Below are 27882 nucleotides of genomic sequence, written 5' to 3'. Positions count from 1 at the left end.
GACTGACACATATGTTGCTCCGGTGCAAAAATAAACCGCGTGAACCTTTGAACATCCCGAATCCTAAGGGAGCTTTACCCTGACACGTGCGTTTAGATATCATTTCACCGCTCCAGTCCCAGATCCAGGATTTGTTGTAATGAATGAAAAGGATGAATATTTAATGAATGATTGCATTAATAAAACTCAACCTCTGTTTGTGTTTCAGGTTTTATCCGCATTTTTTTATTTGTATTTCTTTACAATACGAGTTCACATCTTGGTTATTTAAATTGATTTAGAACAAAACGCCAAGTTAAGAGGAAAATATAAAGGCTAAAGGGTAGCGGGCTGAGTTGTCTTAAGTTTGCAAACACACATGATCACTAAAGCATCATACAATTCAATTGTTTGAATGTAAATATGTCATAGCTCATAGGGTAAACAAATGGATGTAAAACATGATCAACTGATCAATAATTCAAAGCTTACCATACAATTTGTATACTTGACTTGTACTGACATAAGCGGGCACTATGTCTAATCAGTTTGAGAGGGGTTTGATTTGAAAAAACGACCACTCAAGATTGAAGGAAGAAAATGTATGAATCAAAATATGTAAATGGAGAAGTGGGGATATCAATTAGCATATGGGTTGATATTGTGTCGGTCCATAAATCGCTTTCTCAGGAAGCGCAGTAATGTATAGGAGGCGACCAGGGGTATGGAGATGATGGGAATGGTTGACAGGAGGACGGTGATAGCGTACACCCAGCCAGGGTAGGGCTGGACGTCGAACAGGGGGAAGTCCACCTGCAGAAGGAGACCCTATTACTAACTCTGGCCCATGACACGGAGAACTGTACATTGTGTTAATTCTTTGTAATTAACTGTGGCGCATCTGCATTAGCTAGCTATCACTAGCTATCATTGTTAGTGCTTGGCACTTGATTCTATGAACATCCTTGCTGTAGAGATATATCTTTCCGCTTCTTATGACAAATGTACTTGTAAGTTGCTTTCGATGTAAGCATCTGCTAAATGTCCTAAATGTAAATAACATACGTTATGGTTCGATTGGGAACATGGACCTCGTTTAGACGCTCGCTTACAAAGTCTGGGTTCCAGGCGTTGTAGGTGGGCGTGGTCTCAGCCTCGATCACGATGTAGGCCAGGAACACCATGAGCAGCATCAGGGGGCTTAGCAGCCTCCAGGTGACCTGCCAGTAGAGGTTGGGCCTGCGTCCGGTCATCCATTCAATATCATCACTGAACCTGTTGGCACGGAGACACGCTTAGACCCACGCACTGTGTGCACACAGAGACACACACACTGTGTACAAACAGAGACACACACACTGGGTACACACAGAGACACACACACTGGCTACACGCTTAGACACACGCACTGTGTGCACACAGAGACACACACACTGTGTACACACAGACACACGCACTGTGTGCACACAGAGACACACACACTGTGTACACACAGAGACACACACACTGTGTACACACAGAGACACGCTTAGACACGTGCACTGTGTATACACAGAGACACACATACTGTATACACAGAGAGACACAAATACTGTACACACACAGAGACACACATACTGTATACACGCAGAGACAGACTTTGATACATGCATTGTATACACACAAAGACACACATACTGTATGCACACAGATACACACTTAGATTCATGTGCTTTATACAAACAGGCACACATACTGTGTATACTCAGAGGCACACTTTGATACACATAGCAACATTAAGATACACATAAAGTAGATACAAATTGTTATAATTATATACACTCAGATACATAGTATATTGTCTCCATGCAAAACTTTTTTTTTTCCAACATTGCTTTCATAGTGACTTCGTAGTTATCTTACCTTTTAATCCCATAGACGTATGTCACAGCCGTCATCTCGAAGAAGGCTATGATGAGCAGGGGCAGCGACCCGACGTAGGTGTTGAAGATCTCCAACCAGTAGTTCCCCGAGCCCAAGGTGAAGATCAGGGCCGCAGTAAAGCTGAACAAACATATCAGACCTACAAGCAACAGGGGAGAGGTACTTCATGTTTTTAACCACATCGCTAACCCTAACCAGGTATTTGGATATGATTTAGTTGGATGGACAACATCCAATGTAGGTCAAGCAAGACCAGGCATAGACCTTGAAGACTGATGGAAATGTAGTCTTAAGTCTTGTAGTATTAATATTATGTATTCCCAGAGTATCTGTTGATGCTTTCGCCCCCGCCATCACGGCGGAAGAACCTTTCTGAAACTTGATACACGGGCTTTGTTTTACATGCTGAACCTTTGGCCTCTTGGACCCTTAATGTCCGTCTGGAAAGATTCATTTGCACAGTGAACATTTTGGGAAAACTTCAAAAATCTTCTTCTAAATTACCACAGGTGCCTATGACACACAATAGGATAGACATGCTCTATTGAGCCTCATTCAAAATTTAGCACGGAATTGTGAGTCATGCAAAATCTAATTTTTATTAGCAAACTTTATTCTATGAATGACAAGTCCGCTACAGAAGGAGTAAGGAGTTGGAAACTTGTGGTTGTACACGTAGACAGGGCCGTTGCACCAAATCCTGGGCCCTGTATACAAGAGGTACTGATGGCCCCCCCCCCCCCCCCGAATTAAAATAACAATTGTTTACGGGGGGGAGACGTGGCCGTGTGCGAATCCTGACACTATGGGCTGTGGATAATTCAAAAGATTTTTATTTTTAAAAAAAAATTTAATTGCCATGGGCCCCCCCTCTGCCTTGGGCCCCCCCACGACTGCCTCACTTTCCCCCGCAGTCCGTCGGCCCTGCACGTAGACGACATCTCCCTAAACAAGCGGAGCAAGTTGTTTCCGTACCGTTATTAATAGGATTATTATAAGATTATCTACAGATCCTCCTGGGAACAGATGGAGGAACCCCATCTGCTAGGATCCAGAGGACCCAGAGTGGAGACTAATCCGTTTTCCATACTTGACGCATTAATTCATTACCAGTGAGCATCTCTTTAGGAACCCAGGCTGGGACTAGGTGGAGGTCTAGCAGTGGGGTGAGGATTCCCTCCAGCATGCCGAACATGGAGGAGAGGCCCAGGCAGAAGAGCATGATGAAGAAGAGGGCGGCCCAGAGCTGGGAGCCCGGCATCTGTATCACCGCCTCGGTGAACACGATGAAGGCCAGCCCTGTTCCAGAGGCACTCTGTGAGAAGAACAACCGTTACTGTGGGCACAGAACGCCCTGTGATGAACAGAGGCAGGGCAGGTTGTTGTTTGAACTTGGATGGCCTTGGTTTTGACTCTGATCACTCCAGAGTGTCTCCCTTTGTGCAAAGCCGACCCCTAGAATCATTAATGATAGGCATCTAAATCCCTGTTGCTTGGATTTACTAACTCCAAATCCAGATGGAGAAGGGATATTTGTAAGGTGCACCTGTTCAAGGTAAGTTTGAAGATTGCAGGTCTTCAGGTTCAGGCTCTCCACCTCAGAGGGATCAGAAGCGTTGAGATGACTCAACCATTCACCGTAGTTTTGGAGGGTTATGTTTGCATCACCGATGCTAAATGCATTTGTTAATGCCAATATGTTCCTAAGAAAGGGTTGGAGAAATAACACTAGACAGTTAATAATAAGGGCAACAATGATCAACAAGCCATAACACTAAACTCAAGAAGACACTTGAATGAGATGATTTAATGATAACTTTGAGTGATCTTGAAGGGCAATACCGATCTGGTTGATCAAACCATCGTAGCCATCTTTCCTGGCTTCACTAATTCATCGACCAATAGAATCGATCAAAATGAGTGGCGAAGGGACTGCCTGCTACAGAGGTAAACAAAAGCATCATAGCACTTTGCTTTTTGAAAAGTGCAGAACAAAGGGTTTTTGATATTGGTACATTGGTGTATTGGTAACAGATGTTAAAGATAAGCCTGGACTATGACAGTTGTTACAGTGACGTTGGTTTGATCACCCAGACTGGAATTGGACACAGGTAGAAGTAACGGCTCATACTCATTACGGCAGTCATTGTAGTCGGCGTTGGCTTTGAAGCCGAGGATGGCAAAGATCGGAATAGCAGCGTAAACCGACGTGAAGCTGTTGACACATCCTACGATCAGGGCGTCCCTTTCACAATTGTTTCTGCAGAGAGAGGACGCTCAGTGGTTCGACTGCACATACAGTATAATGTGAGATGTAACATGTTTATAGTGTGAATAAAACAACATAAAGGTAGCATACTTTTGAGGATTATAGCTAGAGAAGGCGATGAGGCCCCCGAAAGCCAGAGACAGAGAGAAGAAGATCTGCGTGGCGGCGTCCAGCCACACTTTAGGATTTTTCAGCGTTTCCCACTGCAACAGAACACACAACGTCTGAACTCTGACCTCTGAACCCTGAACTCTGAACCCTGAACCCTGAACCCTGAACTCTGAACTCTGAACTCTGAACTGACAATCGGGGCAGGAAGTGGAAGCGCCGGCTCACGTTGGGGGTGAAGAGGTAGACCAGTCCGTCCAGAGCCCCGGGGAGGGTCAACGCTCGCACCAGGAAGATGGTCAACACCAGGTACGGGAATGTGGCGGTCACATAAACAGCCTGATAAAATAAGCCAATGATTAGTAGCCTTATCAAAGCCTCATCCCGTGTAAGCCGTCAACCGTAACTATGACTGTGCCGAGAAATATGACTTTCTGTGCTTCCGATATGATTCACGATGTACGCTGTACACTTGATACATTATCTGGCTTCAATATGCGGAGATAAGAGGGGTCCACTGTGATCACCTTCCCAATGGTTTCAATGCCCCGGATGAAGCAGATGTAGACAAGGCACCAGGCCGTGGCCAGACACAGCACCAGCCACCACTGCAAGGACCCGCTGGCATCGATGTCGGGCGTTATGTTGAGCGTTCTCCGGTACCAGAAGTAGTTCACTGGGGTGCCCAGCTCACACTCGCTCACATACCCTGGACCAGACAACAGAAGACAAGTTGATGAGCTGTTGATGAGCTGTTGATGTGAGTCAGGGTTAGTGGGTCGGGTTGTGGGTCAGGTTGTGGGTCAGGGTTTGTGAGTCAGGGTTTGTGAGTCAGGTTGTTGGCCGGGGTTTGTGAGTCAGGGTTTGTGAGTCAGGTTGGGGGTCAGGGTTTGTGAGTCAGGTTGGGGGTCAGGGTTTGTGAGTCAGGATTTGTGAGTCAGGGTTTGTGAGTCAGGTTGGGGGCCAGGGTTTGTGAGTCAGGGTTTGTGAGTCAGGTTGGGGGTCAGGGTTTGTGAGTCAGGTTGTGGGTCAGGGTTTATGAGTCAGGGTTTGGCGTTACCGGTGTGGTTGGCGTTGACGGGACACTGGCTCCAGGGAAGTGGACTCTGGAAGCAGTGGAAGAAGTACCAGAGGACCCAGGCGATGATGGTGTTGTAGAACAGCCCCACCAGCAAGGACACCAGCATGGAGGCCACACCTGTGTGTGTGTGTGTGTGTGTGTGTGTGTGTGTGTGTGTGTGTGTGTGTGTGTGTGTGTGTGTGTGTGTGTGTGTGTGTGTGTGTGTGTGTGTGTGAGTGTGAGAGTGTACAGACTCTTGTTATCTAATTTGATGAATGAATAACATTTACACAGTGCATATTTTCCTTTACATAATTCATGACTCCAACCAACCTTCAAAGGGTTCATTATGATAGGTATGGAGTTTAACTCCACCCCTCTATTATCCATATATATATATATATATATGATTTATTGTAACTTTATAAATGTCTCTTTAACTTTAAAACTTTAATATCTATCCCTACATTCAAAGCAATTACTGTTTGTTTTTACTGTGACCTTTCTAAACATTTTTTGTGTACTGATGCTAAAGTAATAGTGCTGAAGAAAATAAGAGCTAAGAAAAAAAAGAGCGCTCTGCAGAAAGGCGGTGCGTAGACAAGATGGAGGGACAGCAGCTCACCTACTCCCCCGAGGTACGGCGACATGGAGCTCCACACGCCGATGCTGCCCATGCGGAGTCTCTGACCGATGGCCAGCTCCATGTGGAGCAGAGGAAGACCCTCCACCACCAAGGAGATCAGGTAGGGGATCAGGAAGGCCCCTGGGGACAGAACCAGCTGTTACCCCCTGGGGACAGAACCAGCTGTTACCCCCTGGGGACAGAACCAGCTGTTACCCCCTGGGGACAGAACCAGCTGTTACCCCCTGGGGACAGAACCAGCTGTGAGCTCCTGGTTTGTAAGGTAGAGGACCAGGAATGCCCCTGAAGTCAGATCCCAGCTGTGAGCTCCTTTTTTGTGTGAGAAGGTAGCGGCCGGATCCCTCTGAGGTTCCTCTGAGGTCCCTCTGAGGTCCCTCTGAGGTCCCTCTGAGATCCCTCTGAGGTCCCTATCAGATCCCTCTGAGGTCCCTCTGAGGTCCCTATGAGATACCTTTGAGATCCCTCTGAGGTCCCTCTGAGGTCCCTCTGAGGTCCCTCTGAGGTCCCTATCAGATCCCTCTGAGGTCCCTATCAGATCCGTCTGAGGTCCCTATGAGATACCTTTGAGATCCCTCTGAGGTCCCTATCAGATCCCTCTGAGGTCCCTATGAGATACCTTTGAGATCCATGGTACGCAGGCTGAGAGAGCCTTTTAATCCAAGGTTGAATATAGCGGTCGGGGGTGTTTGGGTGGGAGATTGCACTATCAACGTAGCGTGCTTTATCACAACGAGAGCTTTGGGTCAACATTAAACTTACCAGGGTGTAAACTAAATAATGTTGATGTGATGACTCGGCTAATTTTATGTTCTGGATTATTCTATGCAACATTGATCTGTGTCGAGAAGTTGTTTTATTGTATTACATATGAAATAAAGCCTTTTAATTGTCTGAAAATTAGATGAGTTCACGGCTTACCATACAAAGGCACCATGCAGTTTGGTGGAATAAATTTTATACAAACATGCTGGAAACACCAAACCAGGATTTTGGATTTACCTTCCGAAAAGACCCAAAATCAAAATCCCAAATTCAGTCCTTTGATTTGTTTTTAAACAATGCATCTACACAATAAATAATAACAGCCATACTCACAAAACAATATTTCTGCTAGCCCTACAAAGTGAGACTGACTCTTACCTCCACCATACACCTGGCACAGGTACGGGAACCTCCAAACATTCCCGAGCCCCACAGCGAAACCAATGCAAGTGAGCAGATACTGGACCTTGTTGTCCCATTTGGGTCTTTCAGGGGTGCCCTTGGATTCCCCATCAGGAGTCTCCTCCGTCAAAACGTCCAGGTCATCAATCATATCTCTACCAGCCTGTCAAAGCATCCCTCGCCGAGCTGTGCTTAGGATAAAACCACGCCGGGTAGGTTCACCTTGGGGCGGAGCTAAAAAACAAGAACGACAACAGTCTGGTAACACTCCTTGAAGAACAAAGAGGCTGTGTGTCTGGGCGCTTTATTTGATCTAGAACATGATATCAGTGGAACTAATAACCTTTAAAGTTGAACATCTGGAAGCACAGGGACACATCAGTGTACAGGAGAGATTCAAACGTATTCTGCCCTCCTAACAAGATCTCTGCCTCCTCTTTAGCTGTTGCATATTGATGAGTGACCGGTAATGCCTGGTCCTGCTGTCCCTTTATACGGTCAGTGTCTATGTTGTCCTCCGCTTGGTTTTTAGTTCAGTCCGGTTTCCATTCCAAGGCCGTTTCTTGGTTTTGTTTCGACCACAGTTGATTACTCGACTGTATGCAACATCTGAGTAAAGTACAGTTTAGTTTCAGACCAAAAATGTATCAGTACTATCATAGTGATATTATTAGCTCCTTTGTTTAACAATCTTTAAATATGCTGAGGTAGAATCATCTTCAAATTGTTATGATGTAATTATGTCATCACGATGAAGTATTTATTTATTTGGGATATTGAGTAAGAGCTGTCTTTCCTAGAATTAAATAGTTTGAGTTTCATTCAAACATGCATCCTTATAAAACTCAAGTCTTTGTTAAAGTATTTAAAAGAGGATCACATGTTTGCATAATGTACTTTATTTAAACACAGCGTATTGTCTCCGTCTAGTGGTCATTTAAACATCAAACTTTATCCACTGTACAAAAAAACAATGAATATTAACAGTGCAAAGTGTGTAGGCTACTTTTTCTCTAAATCTTTTTCATAGGGTGCAAGTTCCTTTCTTAAATGCATTAATATCAAACAACAGAATAATTGGAACAGAATCAAATGAATTGCAATAAACCCCAATAATAATTTATCTAACCTGAAGGTTTCAAGTCAACTTTAATTGTATTTCTATCAAACTATAGTTGCGTGATATTGATTCTTATTTGATTATGAAAAATAAATACACACAGATACACAGTAGTAACAACTTGAACATGACATCTAACTTGTTTTTCAATTAACACATTTTTCCTAAGGACCAAGAACCTTTGTATGGTTTTCTTGCCCCTTGTAAAAAATGTTAGCAGGGTGAATAAAGACAGGAGGATGGAAGAGAATTGTCATTTTATCAGCTACTGGAAGGTAGAAGGAAGAAGGAAGCCTGAAGGAAGGAAGGCACTTGGCTGAGGGACCATCGGCCACGTATTGAATCCACTCCAATCTCTCTGTACGACCTTGATTATGTACCATAATCAAGTTAACCAGTAACTCGTTTTATTGTTGTTGCGCTACTGAAAGTGGGAATAGAAAAGGGTGGAGCAGAAGAGTCGTGGTGTACGTTCCACACCGGTCTGGTGATGAAGAATCACTTATGTTTAGGACCCTTCGGACTGCAAAGTATTTTATCTAAATTTAGAGTGTGATCCCGGAAGATTCAGGCAGCAAAGTTACCAAGCATACATTTAATGAGACAATGGGTGAACATGATTCTGATCGTAGTTGCCTTCGTGGCTACATTGATAATGCAAATAAAAACTATCCAAGGAGAATTTACAGAAATTCCTCTCCATTGACTAGTAATTATGTAAACAGGGTTTATATAATTGTATATTATAGTTAAGGTTAATATTTCCACAATATCTTGTGATGCTCACTACTCACATTTTGGCAGCTTGGAGCTCCTCTATGTCTGATTTGTTCCTTTTTAGGTTTCTGAGACATTTAAAAATGGCGATACATGGTATGAAAAGACTGGGAATCCCTGCTAAGGCGATGATGACCGCGTAGATCCAGGAGGGATAGGAGTATTCCACCAGGGCAGGGAAAACGTCCTGTGAACATAAAGCAAACCACCACTGACTATCGCGTGTTCCTGGTAGTATCGGAATATTTCACTAGCATTCACATTTACATTTAGCCGACACTTTTATCCAAAGCTACTTACAATAAGTCCATTTCTCAGAAGAAAGAGAAACAACAATAGATCTGTTGGTACAGTAAGGTTGCTCATAGAACCAAGTGCAAAGCACCAATATTTTCTAGGTTTAACCATTCCCCGTATGCCCCAAAGGTAGCTACGATAAGATGCTACACAATGCTAAGTACAATTTTTAAGAGCAAGGACGTACAACATACAGTAAGTGCGTACATTAAGTGCCAGTCAAAGTATCAATAGCATTACATCCAGCTGATTATTTACCGATTCAGGATCCCAGGATTTGTAGATGAGGTCTTCCGAGACTTTGTCCACGATGAAGGCGATGAGGATGAAGAGCATGACAGCCGGACTGATGACCCTCCACATGATCTGCCAGAAGATGTTTGGCTTGTGGCCGATCATGAAGACGATGTCATCGTTGAACCTGGGAGGAAGGAAACGAATCAAAAGAATATTGTTGAAACCTAAAACCTTACGGCATATCTTTGGGATTGTCATTGGAGACTTATTGATCTATTTGTCAGGGTTCCCTCATCACCTGTCTATCCCGTATATGTAGACAACAGAGACCATCTCGCAGAAGGCCACTACCAGCAGAGAGACGGAGCCGCCGTAGCCGTCGAACAGAGAGAGCCAGTAGTTCCCTGAACCCTGAACGAATATCAGCCCCAGCAGACAGCACAGCAGACAGGTAACACCTGCAGCCCAAACAGAGCAATCAGGACCGCATGATGCACAGGGATGCCACACAACGATAGCACACAACGATAGCACACAACGATAGCACCCAACGATAGCACACAACGATAACACACAACGATAACACTAATCGACAACTACGGATATACCAGAACCTGTTATCTACAGCCACTCCCAGGGAAGACAGATACGTGTCATTACGCAACAGGTAGGGGTTAGAAGTCTCGATCAGAGATGTGTAAAGGTACGAGGCATTTGGGGCCGAATCCACACCCTTCACACCCTTTTCTAATTCGTAGGGTGCCCCCACCCCACAAATGTGTGTGTTTTTATTCCTATATTTCCAATGGACAACGATGGAGGATGGAGTAGTGAGAGCATGCAGACGGAAGTACCGCCGTACCGGTGACAGCCTCTTTGGGCCACTTCTTGGGGAAGAGCTTGAGGTCCTGCAGGGGAACCAGGACCCCCTCGATGTTCCCGAACATGGAGGAGAGGCCCAGACAGAAGAGCATGATGAAGAAGAGCACCGCCCACAGTGGGGAGAAGGGCATCTTGGTGATGGCCTCCGTGAACACGATGAAGGCTAGGCCGGTTCCCTCCACTCCCTGGGACAAAACAGGACATGCTCTGACATTACGGGGGTGTAACTGTTGATGAGGTGCAACATATCTGACAATACAGGGGTGTAACTCTTCAATTAAGAACAGGAAGAAAGTTTTGTGGTCTTACCTCACTGAGGAATGTGTTTAGGCTGCATGTTTTCAGACTCAGTGTGTCTATGAGAGCAGAATTTGTTTGGTTTAGCTCTGTGAAGATTTGATCGTAGTTGGTCCCTGTGATGCTGCCTTCTGGAAGTTCAAACCCATTCAGCAATGCTAGAATGTTTCTGGAAAGAAAAATGGTTTTCCAGCTCAGCGGTTCAGGGGACTCCATCGTTGACACTAGCTGGTTTTTAACTTTCATACCCGGAAACACAGCTATCGAATCTCTCTGTCGCCCTGAAGCCGATGATGGAGTAGACGACGGTGGCCGCGTACACGGAGGTGAAGCCGTTGATGGCGGAGATGATCAATGCATCCTGTTCACAGTTATTACTAGTTGGAAACAAGATAAGGCCTTAAGTTCGTCAAGGTTTAGAAGCCCTTAAGAAATTAATGGTTATTGAGGAAATACATAAAACATCCTGAAGTGATGGATACATGCTCTGTTTTCACTTGATGTTATGAATATGTTATTCAGATAAGTTACCATTTGCTAGTAGGAAAACTGTTTTGGACCCTCAAAGTCTACTGTATCTAACTTCCAACTTCCAGCAACTAACCCTAACCTCCAACTTTGACTTTAGGTCAAAGGTATTAATTGATTGTCTTTATCCCTAACCCTTTCATAGTGAGATCCCTAACCCTTTCATTGTTAAAATCCTAACCCCTACCCTAACCCTTTCATAGTGAAAACCCTAACCCCCTTACCCTTTCTCAGTGAGAACCCTTACCTCCTAACCCTTCCATAGTGAAAACTTAACCCTTTCATAGTGTGAACCTAATCCTTTCATAGTGAGAACCTAACCATTTCATAGTGAGGACCCCACCCTTTCAAAGTGTGAACCCTAACCCGTGCATAATGAGAACCCCAACCCTTTCATAATGACAACCTCACCCTTTCTTAGTTATAACCTCACCCTTTCATAATGAGAACCTCACCCTCTCAAAGTGAGAACCTCACCCTTTCATAATGAGTACATCACCCTCTCAAAGTGAGAACCTCACCCTTTCATAAGGAGAAGCTCACGCTGCGTGTGTGGAGCCTGACCTTCAGTATGTTCAACCATTGAAGGGAGGTGTGCTCCCTGATGTGAAGCCTGATGATCACACATGGACCCATGAAGCTCCTTACTGAACAGAGTTGTAGCTGGAGAAGCTGATGAGGCCCCCGAAGGCCAGGGAGAAGGAGTAGAAGACCTGGGCCCCTGCGTCCAGCCAGGTGGAGGCCTTGGCCAGCTCCGCCAGCTGACGGAGGAACACACACAAGGATCCTTTTGATGTACTGAATACTTGTGTCGTGTGTTATCTTAGCTATCTGCGTTGTATACGGGGAACGGGTTAACATTGTGGTTGTTAGTGCCTGGCATTGAACATCCTTACTGTACCGACAGAGATATATATTTGTGTTTTTCTTTCTTTTGACAAATGTACTTATTGTAAGTGGCTTTTGATAAAAGCGTTAAATGTAAATGTAAATGAATATATACGGTATACAGGTTACTGTTTACTGCCTTATATTACATTGCATTATTGTACTTCATTTAAGAATGCTAGATTCTGATTGGCGGGGAGGAGGGCATTAATCCGGCAGGTTGCCCGCTGACTTGTCGGTTGTACTTGATGCTGACTGAGCACAGCGTCATCAAATAGTAGATCCAAACGCCGGTTTTATTTATTTCTTGGAATACTTGATTCTGATTGGCTGCAGGGTGTCCATTAATCCTTGATATATGGACACCTGCTAAATAGTTCCAGTCAAATTGTCTGTTCAGCCTTCAAAACGAGAGCTGGTAAATTGTGAAAAATGCATTAAACTGTAATCAGAAAACGCGGTTATATGCTATAGACCCTAGAGTATCTGTGGTATAAAGGCTGGGACGATACCTCCCGTTGCCAAGTCGTAGCTAAGGTCTGTCCTAATTACTGGAGGAGTGAACAACGTTTCCGTTGCATAAGAACCTTACGGGAGGGTAATGGTTGTTCCAGGTATTAGTCAAACCCTCAGGCGTTACCAGGGAAACAATGTTATGGCATGTGATAAACTATATATTTGGATTGTAAAACGCATGAAAATATAAATGAATGATCTTAATCTATTTTCTTTGGCAAGTGACCATGATATAGCTGGGATAATGCCCTTCGAGGTGTCCAAAACATGTTTGATCGATCATAATTTAACGGGACTACTTTATGAGGGAGAGGAACTTAAACAGAGTATGCAATACGAATTAGAAAAAGCAGAATTATTAAAGTATTTAAATTGTTTTGTTATGCTGGCAAGCAACAAGTAGAATAAACGGGATAATCACCTCACCTGGATGTAAGCCGTCCACGAGCCGGGCATATCAAACTGTTTAGTGCCCTGCCTCTCAGTGATTATCCCTTGCTTATCTTATGTGATGTGGGATGGCGGACTCACGTCGGGAGTGAAGAGGAACTTGATCCCGTCCAGAGAGCCCTTCAGGGTCAGTCCCCGGATCAGGAAGATGGTGAGCACCAGGTAGGGAAGGGTGGACGTCACGTACACCGCCTGGGGGCACAGGGGGCCTGGAGTCAGTCACATTCAGGGCGTGGAGCGGACGCTTTCATCCAGAGCCACTTACAATAAGGACATTTGATAGAAGAAAGAGAAACCACAACCATCACTATGTTAAACCATTATACTTATTTATTTTATTGGTTTAGTTCAGGGACATTGCACACTAATCAACATTCAAAATGTAAGTGAGTCAGAGTTAGCCTAAGAGCCTAGTTTTCATCTGTTGTCCCCTGCCAGATATTCAAAAGGCAACCTAAAATTACAGAAATAAAATGCATATAAACAAAGATTAAAAAACAACATAGTCGTAAGAATGAATTGACAAACAATGGCAAACAAACAATAAAATAAGCAGACAATAAAACACAGTGTACATTAAACATTTAAGGAAAGTGCACAAAGTCAATAAGTTAAACTTAACCCTGTGACCTACTTTTTTTACATGAGATTTGAATGACAGGTGAGAGTCGATTAGGAGGCCAAGTTACTTGAACTCAGAGACAACTTGTAATTTTACTCCTGACAGCATTATGGCTGGGTCTGGAGTGCTATATTGCTTTTTGGAAAAAAAACTGTTTTTTTTTCCAAAAAAAAACTGACTGTTTTTGATGTATTTAGTTGAAGGCATGATTGAATTAGCCAAGTTGAGATGCGGTTCAATGCATTGGTGAGTTTTGCTGCAGCCTGAAGTTTATTGCTGCCATGTGTAAAAATCACAGCGTCATCAGCATAAAGCTGTATCTCTACATCAGAGCACACAGAGGGCAAGTCATTTATATAAAGACTGAAAAGAAGTGGACCTAGTATTGACCCTTGTGCAACAGAGATAGCTAGGGTAAGACGCCACACGATAAGTACTATTTTTAAGTGCCAGGACGTACAACATACAATAAGTGCGTAGCAGGGGAATGCTGAGGGGGGGGGCTATGCAGGGTCCAGGTGAAGCCTGAGCAGCCTGGTCGTCTCTCTGAACTCACTGGATGGGACTGGGTGTCTGGGAGTGTGGAGGTAGCGAGCCGTACCTTCCCAGAGGTCTCGATGGGACTGGGTGTCTGGGAGTGTGGAGGAGCGGGCCGTACCTTCCCAGAGGTCTCGATGGGACTGGGTGTCTGGGAGTGTGGAGGTAGCGAGCCGTACCTTCCCAGAGGTCTCGATGGGACTGGGTGTCTGGGAGTGTGGAGGTAGCGAGCCGTACCTTCCCAGAGGTCTCGATGGGACTGGGTGTCTGGGAGTGTGGAGGAGCGGGCCGTACCTTCCCAGAGGTCTCGATGGGACTGGGTGTCTGGGAGTGTGGAGGAGCGGGCCGTACCTTCCCAGAGGTCTCGATGGGACTGGGTGTCTGGGAGTGTGGAGGTAGCGAGCCGTACCTTCCCAGAGGTCTCGATGGGACTGGGTGTCTGGTAGTGTGGAGAAGCGAGCCGTACCTTCCCAGAGGTCTCGATGGGACTGGGTGTCTGGGAGTGTGGAGAAGCGAGCCGTACCTTCCCAGAGGTCTCGATGGGACTGGGTGTCTGGGAGTGTGGAGGTAGCGAGCCGTACCTTCCCAGAGGTCTCGATGCCGCGGCTGATGCACAGGAAGAGCAGCGCCCAGGCGCTGATGTGGCAGACCACCAGCCACCACTGCAGCCCCCCGTCGTCCTCGAGGAAGGCGGTGGTGTTCAGGGTCTCCCGGTACCAGAAGTAGTCCACCGAGGAGCTCCTCGCACACTCAGACAGCAGGGCTGGAGGGCATCAGACCCCCGGACGAAGGGAAGGGGGCAATCAGAGGGCAGGGTGAGAGGGTCGGGGGGTAGGGTTAGGGTGAGAGGATTAGGGTGAGAGGGTCAGGGGGGGGAAGGGTTAGGGTGAGAGGGTTAGGGTGAGAGGGTCGGGGGGTAGGGTAGTGTGAGAGGGTTAGTGTGAGAGGGTCAGGGGGGGGAAGGGTTAGGGTGAGAGGATTAGGGTGAGAGGGTCAGGGGGGTAGGGTAGTGTGAGAGGGTTAGGGTGAGAGGGTTAGGGTGAGAGGGTTAGGGTTAGGGTGAGAGGGTCAGGGGGGGTAGGGTTAGGGTGAGAGGGTTAGGGTGCGAGGGTTAGGGTGAGAGGGTCGGGGTGAGAGGGTCAGGGAGGGTTAGGGTGAGAGGATTAGGGTGAGAGGGTCAGGGGGGTAGGGTAGTGTGAGAGGGTTAGGGTGAGAGGGTTAGGGTGAGAGGGTTAGGGTTAGGGTGAGAGGGTTAGGTGGTGTAGGGTTAGGGTGAGAGGATTAGGATAAGAGGGTCAGGGGGGGTAGGGTTAGGGTGAGAGGGTTAAGGTGAGAGGGTAGGAGGGTCAGGGGGGTAGGGTGAGAGGATTAGGGTGAGAGGGTCAGGGGGGGTAGGGTTAGTGTGAGAGGGTTAGGGTGAGAGGGTTGGGGTGAGAGGGTTAGGGTTAGGGTGAGAGGGTTAGGGTAAGTGTGAGTGAGTTAGGGTTAGTTAGGGATAGGGTGAGAGGGTTAGGGTGAGAGGGTTAGGGTTATGGTGAGAGGGTGTTAGGGATAGGGTGAGAGGGTTAGGGTTAGGGTGAGAGGGTTAGGGTGAGAGGGTTAGGGTTATGGTGAGAGGGTGTTAGGGATAGGGTGAGAGGGTTAGGGTTAGGGTGAGAGGGTTAGGGTAAGTGTGAGTGAGTTAGGGTTAGTTAGGGTTAGGGTGAGAGGGTTAGGGTGAGAGGGTTAGGGTTAGGGTGAGAGGATTAGGGTGAGAGGGTCAGGGGGGGGTAGGGTTAGGGTGAGAGGGTTAGGGTGAGAGGGTTAGGGTAAGTGTGAGTGAGTTAGGGTTAGTTAGGGATAGGGTGAGAGGGTGTTAGGGATAGGGTGAGAGGGTGTTAGGGTTAGGGTGAGAGGGTTAGGGTGAGAGGGTTAGGGTTAGGGTGAGAGGGTTTGGGTGAGAGGGTTAGGGTTAGGGTGAGAGGGTTAGGGTTAGGGTTACTGTGAGCGGGTTAGGGTGAGTGAGTTAGGGTTAAGGTGAGTTAGTGGTAGAGTGAGGTGGGTAAATTAGGGTTTGGGTTAGGTTCAGGGTGGGTCAATTAGGGTTAGGGTTAGGGATAGGCTTGGGGTTAGGGTTAGGCTTAGGGTTAGGGGTTAGGGTTAGGCTTGGGGTTAGGGTGGATAAAGGGTTAGGGTTAGGGTGGGGTCAGAGTGCTGTACCTGTTGCGTTGGCGTTGAGGGGACACTGGCTCCAGGGCAGGGGGTCCTGGAAGGAGTTGAACAGGTACCAGAGGATCCAGGCGATGATGGTGTTGTAGTAGAGGCTGATGAGCAGCGACACACACATAGAGGCCACGCCTGGGGACGCACACACTGCGTCAGAGCGGCCCGTCACAGGGGGGGCTTCTAGAACGGGCTCCGGGGTTCAGCCTTACCAATGCCCGACAAATAGGGATGGATCGTAGACCACACCCCCAGACCGCCCCTTCTTATGCGCTGGCCAATCGCAAACTCCAGGTAGAGCAGGGGGATTCCCTCCACGACTAGTAGGATGAGGAACGGGATCATGAACGCTCCTGGGAGAGGGGACAAGGGGCGGTTTAGAGTCCTCTTCACACTAGGCCGGCTCCATTTCATCTATAGTCTCAAAATAATAGGCATTACTATTATTATTAATATTCTTATTATAAATGATAATGAAATATAGAATTATGTCACTCCATATGTCCTGACCTTATCTGTGTTCATCTCACTGTATAGAGATGGAGATGATATCACGTTTATAAGTAAGAATTACTCATGTAAGTCATAGAAAATGATGTCATATTCATGATATAATACTGACTGGAATATGAAATTATATCCCATCACCTCTAACTAACCAGGATATGACATCATATCACCTTGAAGGCTTTAGCTTACCTGTATATGACATCATATCCCATCACCTTTGCCTAACCTGTATATGACATCATATCCCATCACCTTTGCTTAACATATGACATTATATCCCCTCCGTCTAACCTGTATATGACATCATATCCCATCACCTTTGCTTAACATAATTATATCCCCTCCGTCTAACCGGTATATGACATCAAATCCCACCACCTATCCATAACCTGCAAATACCATCATATCCCATCACTTTAGCTTTACACATCGATGCACACACATAGGATGCGGCCGGGACCACGGGGCAATGTCCGTCTGGTTTCTCCTCGACGTCACCGTATCGCCACCTTTTACTACCGGGCAGGAGGCGGCTTCTCAGGAACCGCAACCTGCTGCTGGCCTTCAGCCCGGGGGAGCTGATAACCCGGAGATAACGCTGAGATAACCCTCGTTGTCCGGATAATCCTGACCCCTTGAACCAGGAACCTCCTCTCCAGCTACTGTAGGCTCCACTGATAACATTCTCCTTTGTTTGTGATTATCAATATTCTTATCAAAGAAACTTTTGAGTTTTCGTTTCCGTTCGATACTCTAAACTTTCCTTTAGAGTATGAGAGTATTTTTTGAGTGATTAACATCTTTGTTTGATCCAAGTTGACCAGAAATGCTCTCAATTAGCATAAAAGAGTTTGTTGAGTAATCAATATGTCAATATGACACCCAGGTCAACTTGGTTCAAACAAAGATGTCAACGACATTAGTGATGGATCCATGTGATCTGTTGATATTGATCCATTTGATGGGTTGCTAAAGGATCCACATGATCTGTTGCTATTGATCCATGTGATCTGTTGTTATTGATCCATGCGATCGGTACCTCAGTGATCCATATGATCTGTTGTTATTGGTCCATATGATACGTTGCTCAGTGATCCATATGATCTGTTGTTATTGGTCCATATGATACATTGCTCAGTGATCTGTAAGCTGAGACTATGAGTCTCTACGGAGGGTTAATATTACACCAGGTATCCCCTCACCACTCACATGTTAACAACACTGCTCAGTGAACCATCTAACTGGGACCAGCAGGGAATCCAGTCCTCTGAGTGAGGAGGGTAAATATTACCCAAGGTATCCCTGGATCCTCCACCATCACGTAACACCACTGCTCAGTGACCCACGGCACTGGGACCAGGACCGGTCCGGCCACGGCCTGTCCCACGGACACACCATGGATACAAAACGCACGAGTCGATAGGAAAGGAAGCGACGTCCTTACCTCCTCCATGGCTCTGACACAGGTAGGGGAAGCGCCAGACGTTCCCCAGCCCCACGCAGAAGCCCACGCAGGTCAGCATGTACTGGGTCTTGTTGTCCCACTTGGGGCGGTCCCCAGCCTCCGTGGTCTCCAGCACCTCCAGCTCCTGGTGGCTCAGGACCCTGGAGTCCAGGTCGGGGTTGGGCAGCTGCAGCTTCATGGTGAGGAGGTCTGGGCAGCTCTGTGGGTGGATCTACCTGTGAGCGGCTTTATGTGCGCTGAACTTATGGACAGGAAGGAGGAAACCAACGTGCTGTTATCTGAAGAAGCAGCAGAGGGCTGATAAGAGCTGTTAATGTGACGACGCCAAGCACATCTCTGGCATGTTATGGTGTGTTGTCGATTCAGATAAGAGGTAAGTTAAGGGGAGTTGAGGAAAATAAGTTCACTTTAGGGGCGTTAAAGGTCCCATGGCATGCTACTTTATGGATGCTTTAATATAGATATTAGTCGGCCCCAAACACAGTATTTGTAGACGTTCCCGAAATTCCGCTTTGGTGCAGAATTACAGCCACTCCGAGCCAGTCGCACATTGAGCTTTCCCCAAATGCGCCGTTTCAGTGTCTGTAGCTTTAATGCAAATGAGGAGGAGAGAGGCGGGTCAAAGAGGGGGGGGGTGTGGCCCTGAGCAGCTTGCGCCAAGGCGGTGGTCCCTCGGCAGCGGGAAGCGGGGCTCAAGCGGGAGACATTCGCGGCCGACAATCCCTTTCTCCTCCATGTCGTGGTTCATGTACTTGAGGAGTCAAAGCAAAAGTTCCTTTCCCCCAATTCATTCTCAACCATGACTGAGTAACCCCCACTACAAGTCTCGTTGTGGAAACACCAGAGACAAGAGTCCGACATGTTATGCGCCATAACAACAACAGCAGAACGGTTATCCAAATAACAAGGAAGTGTACACTCGCGTCACAGTCCTTGTGCTCTATCTAAATAATATCATACATAGATATCTATATCATATAATACATATTATCACGGCCAAAAGCTGTGTGCGCCTCCAGACGATATTATGAATCACAAACGACTTTGTCGGACTGAACCGCGCGCTGCCTGCTGCCGTGCTTCGTGGCGGTGGTGCCTCGAGGCAACCGGCGGCAGGCTGCAAACCTCATAAAGTGAGATTTTCATGCCATGGGACCTTTAAGGAAAATATGTTCACTGTGCTTCACCTGTTCACTGTGTTTAGTTAGACATCCACGCGTATACATTTAAAAAGTAGCCTCCTCTAATACCATTCTAATATGCTAAAATTAATATATTTTCTTATCAAATATATTTTTTGTGCATTAGTAATTAGTAATTCTTTGCTAAACTTAGTAGCTACTAAAAAAATACTAATATGAGTATATTTTCTTATTATTTATTTATGAACGGATGCATGAATTCAATAATGTATGTATGACGGGAATGCCTCGTTAAAGCATTAATATTCATATGAATTAACGCGTACGAGTGAATAATTGTGTTATTATCGGTCTGTTTGACCGTCCCCTCGTCTCTATCCAGGGCACTCATCGCCTCGCCCACTGGAGGTCGATGTTACTCAGAGGAGAGGACCAGCCGGCTGGAGCCTGACGAAGCATTGGCCGCTCACTCTTCAGGAGGCGCTGGAAGCCGTTTGGTTCATCCCCACGTTCACAGATTATCTGCTCAGTGCAGCAGTCCCGTCAGCACCTGAACCGCCGTAATCCCTTTGGAAAGGGTATTGGATATATATATATACACATATATATATTATATATTTATGGAATTGGATACTGCCCTGCTCAAATCGAAAGGGGACGGTGCGGGACTTAACGAAACATTTCACAGGCATCCCTCACAAGAAGAGCCATGGGTGTGAGCAAAGTGGACATAAGTAGGCTATGATTCCCCGGAATCCTCTTTAGGAATGGAGCCGTCTCGGAGGTCTCAGGGACCGCAGGGCTGAAGAAGACGTGTCCTCTGGATCGCTCTCCTCCTGCAGACCGTTCTGTGGTTTCGTGGCGCATCGACTCGTTTCTATTAGTTGTGCGTCGCGCTGCATGGCTGCACCATGGCCACGCTAGTGTGCAGGGTCCAGTTCCTGGATGATACCGATCCGTTCAACAGCACCAGCTTCCCCGAGCCCAGCAGACCTCCGCAGTACTCGTTCAGGGAAGAGATTCCCCTGATCAACCAGATCGCTGGAGTTCACCGGCTTCTCAAAGCCCCTCACAAGGTATGTTTCTCCCCTGACAATATTAAACCTAATGTTTAACCTAAAGTAAGGGATGGACTTTGTTATTGATTACAGGACACTTTCCCATTGATGTGATACAATAGAGTAAGGTACACCCAGCATGGGGTAGGCCCTCGAGTCTTTCTGTAACAGTAGGCTAATATCAGCTCGGGGGAGCGGGACGCTGCGGGGGGTCCAGAATGAGGTCCGGATGTCAATCAGTAATCAGCCATCAATCAGTGGAGCGGATTAATGTTCACCAGAAGCTCTGCCGTCCTCTCCGCGTGGAGTTGTGTTTGCGTGGTTCTGTGGAATGTATCATTTTATTAATTTCAGTTCAACATATGTTTTCTCAACATTGTTTCTGTTCATAAATAGTTTTCACATGTTGTTGTTTTTGAGCATTGGGGTAGGTTGAGGCATATACTGTTAAAGGTGGAGGTTAATACCACGTCTCCCCTGATAGGTCGAGACAGACCACGTCTCACCTGATAGGTTGGGACAGACTGTTAAAGGTGAGGAAAAAGACAGAGCAACCTCAGGAAGATCTGGGTACCAGGAGCATGGCTCAATCTCTCTCTCTCTCTCTCTCTCTCTCTCTCTCTCTCTCTCTCTCTCTCTCTCTCTCTCTCTCTCTCTCTCTCCCCCTCCCTTTGATCAGCAAGCGATGGCAAACCTTCCACCAGAGAGAGATGGAAAAGAGAGAGAGAGAGAGAGAGAGAGAGAGAGAGAGAGAGAGAGAGAGAGAGAGAGAGAGAGAGAGAGAGAGGGAAGATAGAGGGAGGGAGGGAAGGATAGAGAGAGAGAGAGAGGGGGGGAGAGGGAGAGAGAGGCAAAGAGAGAGAGAGAGAGAGAGAGAGAGGGAGAGGGAGAGGGGGGGAAAGCAGACAGAATGAACAGACAAAAGGCTTGCGGTGCTCTGAGTGTAGAGGAGGAGGCCCCAGGTGATGGGGCCTGGGTGGTTCAGCGCTCGCTCCGGGGAGAAGGAGCCGTACGGACGGACATACACTTTCAGGCCGCTCGGCGTACCGGCCGGTGGTGTGACACCTTCCCCCGCCCCCCCCCCCGTCCCCGCCCCCCCGCTCGGTCGTGTCAGCGGGTGTTTTAGGAAGCTTGGTTTAGGCGGGTATAAATAGGACATGCTGCACATGGTGGCCTGGGGGCCGACACAGCAACCGTCAGCTGAACCCAGGACCAGGGCCAGGGTCTACTCCCCTGTCCCAAGGGCCAGGGTCACGGTCTAGTCCCCTGAACCCTGTCCCCTGGGTCTGGTCCCCTAAACCCGTCTCCTCAGCTGCATGGCTAGCGGCTAGCTGCTAGCGCTAACCCAGGGGTCAAGGTCTCCTTGAGCTCCTCCAGAGCTCGTCAGCCCACCGGTGATTCATCGGAGATCTGGGAAAGCAAAAACAAAAGTGGTGGTCGTCCACGTTGAACTGACTGGTTTCTGCCATGTCACCGTGCTCCGACTGGTTTCTGCCATGTCACCGTGTACTGACTGGTTTCTGCCATGTCCCCGTGCTCCGACTGGTTTCTGCCATGTCACCGTGTACCGACTGGTTTCTGCCATGTCACCGTGTACCGACTGGTTTCTGCCATGTCACCGTGTACTGACTGGTTTCTGCCATGTCACCGTGTACTGAATGGTTTCTGCCATGTCACCGTGTACCGACTGGTTTCTGCCATGTCACCGTGTACTGACTGGTTTCTGCCATGTCAACGTACTCCGACTGTTTCTGCCATGTCCCCGTGCACCGACTGGTTCGTCATGTCACCGTGTACCGACTGGTTCTGCCATGTCACAGTCTACCGACTGATTTCCTCATATCACAGTGTACTGACTTGTTTCTGCCATTACTGACCTGCTATGCAGTGTAGGTCTACTTACTGACTGTCTATGCAGTGTAGGTCTGCTTACTGACTGTCTATGCAGTGTAGGTCTACTTACTGACTGTCTAGTGTAGGACTACTTACTGACTGTCTATGCAGTGTAGGTCTACTTACTGACTGTCTAGTGTAGGACTACTTACTGACTGTCTATGCAGTGTAGGTCTGCTTACTGACTGTCTATGCAGTGAAGGTCTACTTACTGACTGTCTATGCAGTGTAGGTCTGCTTACTGACCTGCTATGCAGTGTATGTCTACTTACTGACTGTCTATGCAGTGTAGGTCTGCTTACTGACTGTCTATGCAGTGTAGGTCTGTTTACTGACTGTCTAGTGTAGGACTACTTACTGACTGTCTACGCAGTGTAGGTCTGCTTACTGACTGTCTATGCAGTGAAGGTCTACTTACTGACTGTCTATGCAGTGTAGGTCTGCTTACTGACCTGCTATGCAGTGTATGTCTACTTACTGACTGTCTATTCAGTGAAGGTCTACTTACTGACCTGCTATGCAATGTGGGTCTGCTTACTGACTGTCTATGCAGTGTAGGTCTGCTTACTGACTGTCTATGCAGTGTAGGTCTGCTTACTGACTGTCTATGCAGTGTATGTCTGCTTACTGACTGTCTATGCAGTGTAGGTCTGCTTACTGACTGTCTATGCAGTGTATGTCTACTTACTGACTGTCTATTCAGTGAAGGTCTACTTACTGACCTGCTATGCAATGTGGGTCTGCTTACTGACTGTCTATGCAGTATAGGTCTGCTTACTGACTGTCTATGCAGTGTAGGTCTGCTTACTGACTGTCTATGCAGTGTATGTCTGCTTACTGACTGTCTATGCAGTGTAGGTCTGCTTACTGACTGTCTATGCAGTGTAGGTCTGCTTACTGACTGTCTATGCAGTGTAGGTCTACTTACTGACTGTATATGCAGTGTATGTCTGCTTACTGACTGTCTATGCAGTGTATGTCTGCTTACTGACAGTCTATGCAGTGTAGGTCTTCTATAGCTCAGCAGTTCGACCACAGATAGTGTGCTGCTCTTCTCTCGATGGAAACTATGACCAGGCTCTTTCTGACTCAGCCCTTCAATATAAATGAGTTATGGTCCTTTCAACACAGACTGCTGATCCCAGATGTGAGGGCCGCTATCGTAGATGTTTTTTTACCTCTGCGTATGAAATATTAAGTAAAACAGCACTTGCTGATTCTGTAGTACAATGGACTGGATGTCATGCATTAGAAGCTGTTGTGGCCCGGCTGAAGGAGACACAGGACGTCCCCTTGGTCTGAAGGGCTTCTGAGGGCCTTCTTTGGCACCCATGCCTTCCTGCAAAATATTCAGAGGAAATTACAGCGTTCCATAATGAGAAGTTCAGCTAAATGCTGTAAAATACAGGTTTGTCTATCATTCCTGTCAAAGGACTCCTGAATTCCTCTACACATTGTTATGTAGGCTTGTGGCTCTCATGGTCTGACATAGTGTTCTGTGGTGTGATTGCTGCACACACACACACACACACACACACACACACACACACACACACACACACACACACACACACACACACACACACACACACACACACACACACACACACACACACACACACACACACACACACACACACAACTTGGCTGTAGTAAATCGTTATAGCCTCGACCACATGCTGGGAGGACGTGGATCCATACGTTCTGCTTGTGGTTGCTCTGTCATGCGTGCCGTGTACTCCAATAAGAGGGCCTTAGAATGAGGCCACAACTTATAACAATACACTCTCACTTTAATCCTTTAAAGATGTTTACCGTCTGTATCTCTGATTTAACAAACGATACGTTTACCAGAACTGCCAATAAAGACCAATGATGACCGGCCTCCTACTCCAACAACAATGAAGGAGAGGTTGACCTTCCGCAGAGGCGCACAGAAGATATTTGGAGTGAGATAGTGTTCTGAAATTGAAAATTGCATGGTGTTTATTTTTAGTTCCTCAGGCCAGAGGACCACAGTATGCCGGTCGGCGGCAGAGGCCAGACCTCAGTGTGTGAGCAGAACCTTGTGGTGGTTCCTCCGGACTTGGCCCTCGCGGAGCCGCCTCTGGCCCGGGCTCCGGGGCCGCTGGAGGAAGCCTCCTCGGTCGACGATGTGGTGTCTGCAGGACACTGCTGCTGGAGGAGAGGCGGAGCCCTGTCACATCGGCTACGTTAGGCTACAGAACGCAGAGGAAACCAGCATCCACGATGCAGCCTTTAGGTCCAGGTCTGGATGGATTGATCCACGATCAGATGGGTGATTGGATGGATTTGTGAATGAACACATCTGGATCTATCGACTCTTTGCCGCGGCTCATAAGAGGCGTACCCTGCTGGGTACTGGCAGACGGACTCGTCCCAACCGTGCGCCGGAAAAGCCTTTCTTTGGATCAACGTTTGTCTAATTACTGGTTCCAGCTCGGCTGCAGGGTTTAACGTGGCTGTTTACTTCAGGCCGTGACACGGCAGGAAGTGGGTACAACGCTCAGACGCAGGGACAGACGGGAGAGGAGAACCGAGACGGGGGGCTGTTCCAACATGACCTTGGCGTTAAGGGTCAGCACTACAGGCTCAAGTGCCCTGACACAGGGTTCACACAACGTCTCAACCCTGTTTTACAGCGGCTCTCGGTGTGACCCAGACGCCATCCACCCCACGCTCAGAGCGGACGGCAGCGTCTCGCTCTGAGCTCGTGCCAGACGTCCGGCTCCAGTCCGCTCCTCCTCCCTTGGTTGTGGTGTCTCGGCGGCCGTGGAGCGGGTGGACCTCGCTCCGCTCTCATGCCTGGGCTTAATGAGCTTCTCCATCTGAACCTCTCCGTTAGTCTGGCCCGACACTGCGCTCCCACACCCCTCCCGCCCTCGGGCTCGCCCTTGTGGCTTTGGGCTCGTTCCGCGTCCTCTTCCACTCTCGGCCTGACGTGCCGTCCCCTCGGCTGTGCGGACCGCATCCGTGCTCAGTGGGCCCGGCTTTCATGTCATCAGAATGTGCTTTTAGTTCAAAACGTGTCGTAAAAACAGAAGAGAAAGCGTTAAGAATGAGACTGGCTTCTTCTACAATGACCTCACAGGGCTGTGATCTCCAGGTGTTTTTGTTCCTGGGGTTAGTTACTGCTAAGAGGGTTAATTAGTGCTCAGAGGGGTAAGTTAGAGAGCGGGCAGGAGGGCGAGGGAGCGAGTCGGACCTGGGGACCAGAGAACGAGGATTGTCTTCCCCAGCAGATGTTTCCCTTCAGTCCTTGAGACCCTGAGTGCTGTGGAGTAGAACAAGCAGAGCGATTACACACATCAAAGCATTCTGAGCACTGATGTCTTTCTCAGCTTCTCCACCAGATTCAATCAAGTCACGAGTAGATGGAGCCTGACGCCAGCCCGGCTTCCAAAGTATTTAACAAAACACTGCCATTACGATTCTAATGATTATGGGAGTTTGATGTTTCCCGATAATAGCCCTAAATTAGCAAAAAGTTGGGTCTATACTAGCGCAATAGTGAAACAATATTATTACAAAGCTGGAGAAAAGATCTCATTGGATCAGTGCACGTTAGGAAACACGTGCACGTTAGGGTAGACTGTGCATGTGAAGGGGACACCTTGCCCGTGGATGAGGGGACACAGTGCACGTGGAGGGGACACTGTGCACGTTGGGGACCGTGCACGCACCGGGGACAAAGCCAAGGCCAGGGCCAGACTCCTGACCCCCTGGTTCCTGTCCTCAGCCCTGCCGTCTGCTGAGGTCTGACTCTAACAGGATCGGGTATAAATAGGTTAATCTGACCGCCGAGTCCTTAAAGCCATGGCACCATGTGTTAGTGTCTCAGAGAGTTTGAGAGGGAAATCACCCAGGTTTGAGCCGGTCGGCCATCCGACTTGAGAGGCCGATCTTGAGTCTGAGATGCGAGACGAGGGAGCAGCACCGTTGAGTGGGCTGCTGAACTGGAGCTGCATGAAGGGCTCTTGCTTGTAACCCCATGACCGGGGCCGTGAGGGGCCAAACTCAACAGGAGCCACCAAGGAGAGCTTATCTAGTCCTCGGGTCAGGATTACCTGATCTGTTTGAGTCACACCCACTTAGGGCTGGGCCATTAATCGAATTTTGATTTGTTTTCTTTTTTATTTTCTTTTTATTTTATGTTTTATAGAAAGGGCAGAACAGCTGGATACATATCTGTACATTATTTTAGATTGGAACATTCTCTTTTTGACCATTTTGTGTATTTCTTCAAGGCGAAATTTCAAAGTTCTCAGTTCCAAAGATTTTTTTGGGAGAGACATGCTGAATAAATACATGTTTTCAAACTCAAAGATAATCGTTTGAATAATCGTGATTTCAATATTGACCAAAATAATCCTGATTATGATTTTTCCCATAATCAAGCAGCCCTACACCCACTTCAATATATACTATGTGTACTTCAGTACAATGGTTAAGATGCTTTTCATTTCCAAACAAAAACGCAATAATCTCCATCTACAAACATTTTAATGCCAGTGTTTTCTTACTCACTGGGGTGTTAGGGTCAGAGGGGTTGCCTAATGTTAAGCCCTTTGGGACTGTACCTGTGATTTAATTGAATTGAATCGACGTATATGAACCTTACGATCAGTCCAACCCCTCCCGTCCTGTTACAGGAGATCCCTCAGTGATATAGGTAATCAAAACGTCTTCTCTCTGTCCCCAGCTTGATGACTGCGCCCTCCAGCTGTCCCACAATGGGAGCTACCTGGACCTGGACTCTACCCTGGCCGAGCAGAGGGACGAGCTGGAGGGCTTCCAGGTGGACGGAGGGTAGGACCACGCCCACTCACCCCTCTCTGGCTCGCTATCTGCCCGCTGTCTGTCTGTCTGTCTGTCTGTCTGTCTGATATGTCTGTCTATCTCTTCTATCGCTTTAACAGTATCTCTGTCTGTCTGTCTTTTTATCTGCTCAATGTTTCTCTGTCTGTCTGTCTGTCTGATATGTCTGTCTATCTCTTCTATCGCTTTAACAGTATCTCTGTCTGTCTGTCTTTTTATCTGCTCAATGTTTCTCTGTCTGTTATGTCTGTCTGATATGTCTGTCTGTCTCTTCTATCGCTTTAACAGTATCTCTGTCTGTCTTTCTGTCTGCCCATCTCGCTGTTGGTCTGTCTGATATGTCTGTCTGTCTGATATGTCTGTCTATCTCTTCTATTGCCATAACAGTATCTCTGTCTGTCTGTCTTTTTATCTGCTCTATGTTTCTCTGTCTGTTATGTCTGTCTGTCTGATATGTCTGTCTTTCTCTTCTA

General features: G+C 47.3%; 3 protein-coding genes across 4 annotated transcripts in view; 1 reads left to right on the top strand and 2 right to left on the bottom strand.

The window, feature by feature from the left end:
* Window positions 1-204: 204 nt before the first annotated feature.
* LOC130384842 (sodium-dependent neutral amino acid transporter B(0)AT3-like) lies at window positions 205-7509 on the bottom strand. Of its 2 annotated transcripts, XM_056593217.1 has the most exons (13): window positions 7493-7509; window positions 7126-7383; window positions 5965-6105; window positions 5340-5477; window positions 4807-4988; window positions 4508-4618; window positions 4262-4374; window positions 4034-4162; window positions 3449-3605; window positions 3013-3217; window positions 1882-2041; window positions 1092-1254; window positions 205-792 (listed from the first exon to the last, which is right to left on the bottom strand). In XM_056593217.1, the coding sequence occupies exons 2-13, from the start codon at window positions 7298-7300 to the stop codon at window positions 619-621; spliced, it is 1848 nt and encodes a 615-aa protein (XP_056449192.1). In that variant the 5' UTR covers window positions 7301-7383; window positions 7493-7509; the 3' UTR covers window positions 205-618. The 2 variants fall into 2 exon arrangements, with proteins under 2 accessions (XP_056449192.1, XP_056449191.1); XM_056593216.1 differs by lacking the exon at window positions 7493-7509 and having other exon boundaries at window positions 7126-7418.
* On the bottom strand, window positions 7463-18655 carry slc6a19b (solute carrier family 6 member 19b). Its single transcript, XM_056592325.1, has 13 exons — window positions 18457-18655; window positions 16715-16855; window positions 16500-16637; window positions 14882-15063; window positions 13223-13333; window positions 11936-12048; window positions 11008-11136; window positions 10772-10928; window positions 10443-10647; window positions 9879-10038; window positions 9602-9764; window positions 9064-9233; window positions 7463-7508 (listed from the first exon to the last, which is right to left on the bottom strand). Exons 1-13 carry the CDS (start codon window positions 18653-18655, stop codon window positions 7463-7465), a joined length of 1914 nt encoding a protein of 637 aa, XP_056448300.1.
* Window positions 18656-20043: 1388 nt separating this feature from the next.
* Window positions 20044-27882, top strand: part of LOC130384217 (FH1/FH2 domain-containing protein 3-like) — a 91669-nt gene continuing 83830 nt past the window's right edge. The window contains exons 1-2 of the mRNA XM_056592324.1: window positions 20044-20695; window positions 27294-27400. Coding sequence (XP_056448299.1) covers window positions 20531-20695; window positions 27294-27400 — 272 coding nt within the window. The 5' untranslated portion in view covers window positions 20044-20530. The remainder of the gene's footprint in view (window positions 20696-27293; window positions 27401-27882) is intronic.

Source organism: Gadus chalcogrammus, chromosome 6 (assembly GCF_026213295.1).
Source record: "Gadus chalcogrammus isolate NIFS_2021 chromosome 6, NIFS_Gcha_1.0, whole genome shotgun sequence".
Lineage (NCBI taxonomy): Eukaryota > Metazoa > Chordata > Actinopteri > Gadiformes > Gadidae > Gadus > Gadus chalcogrammus.
Note: the sequence above shows the minus strand (reverse complement) of the source record. Positions and strands in the feature narration are given on the sequence as shown.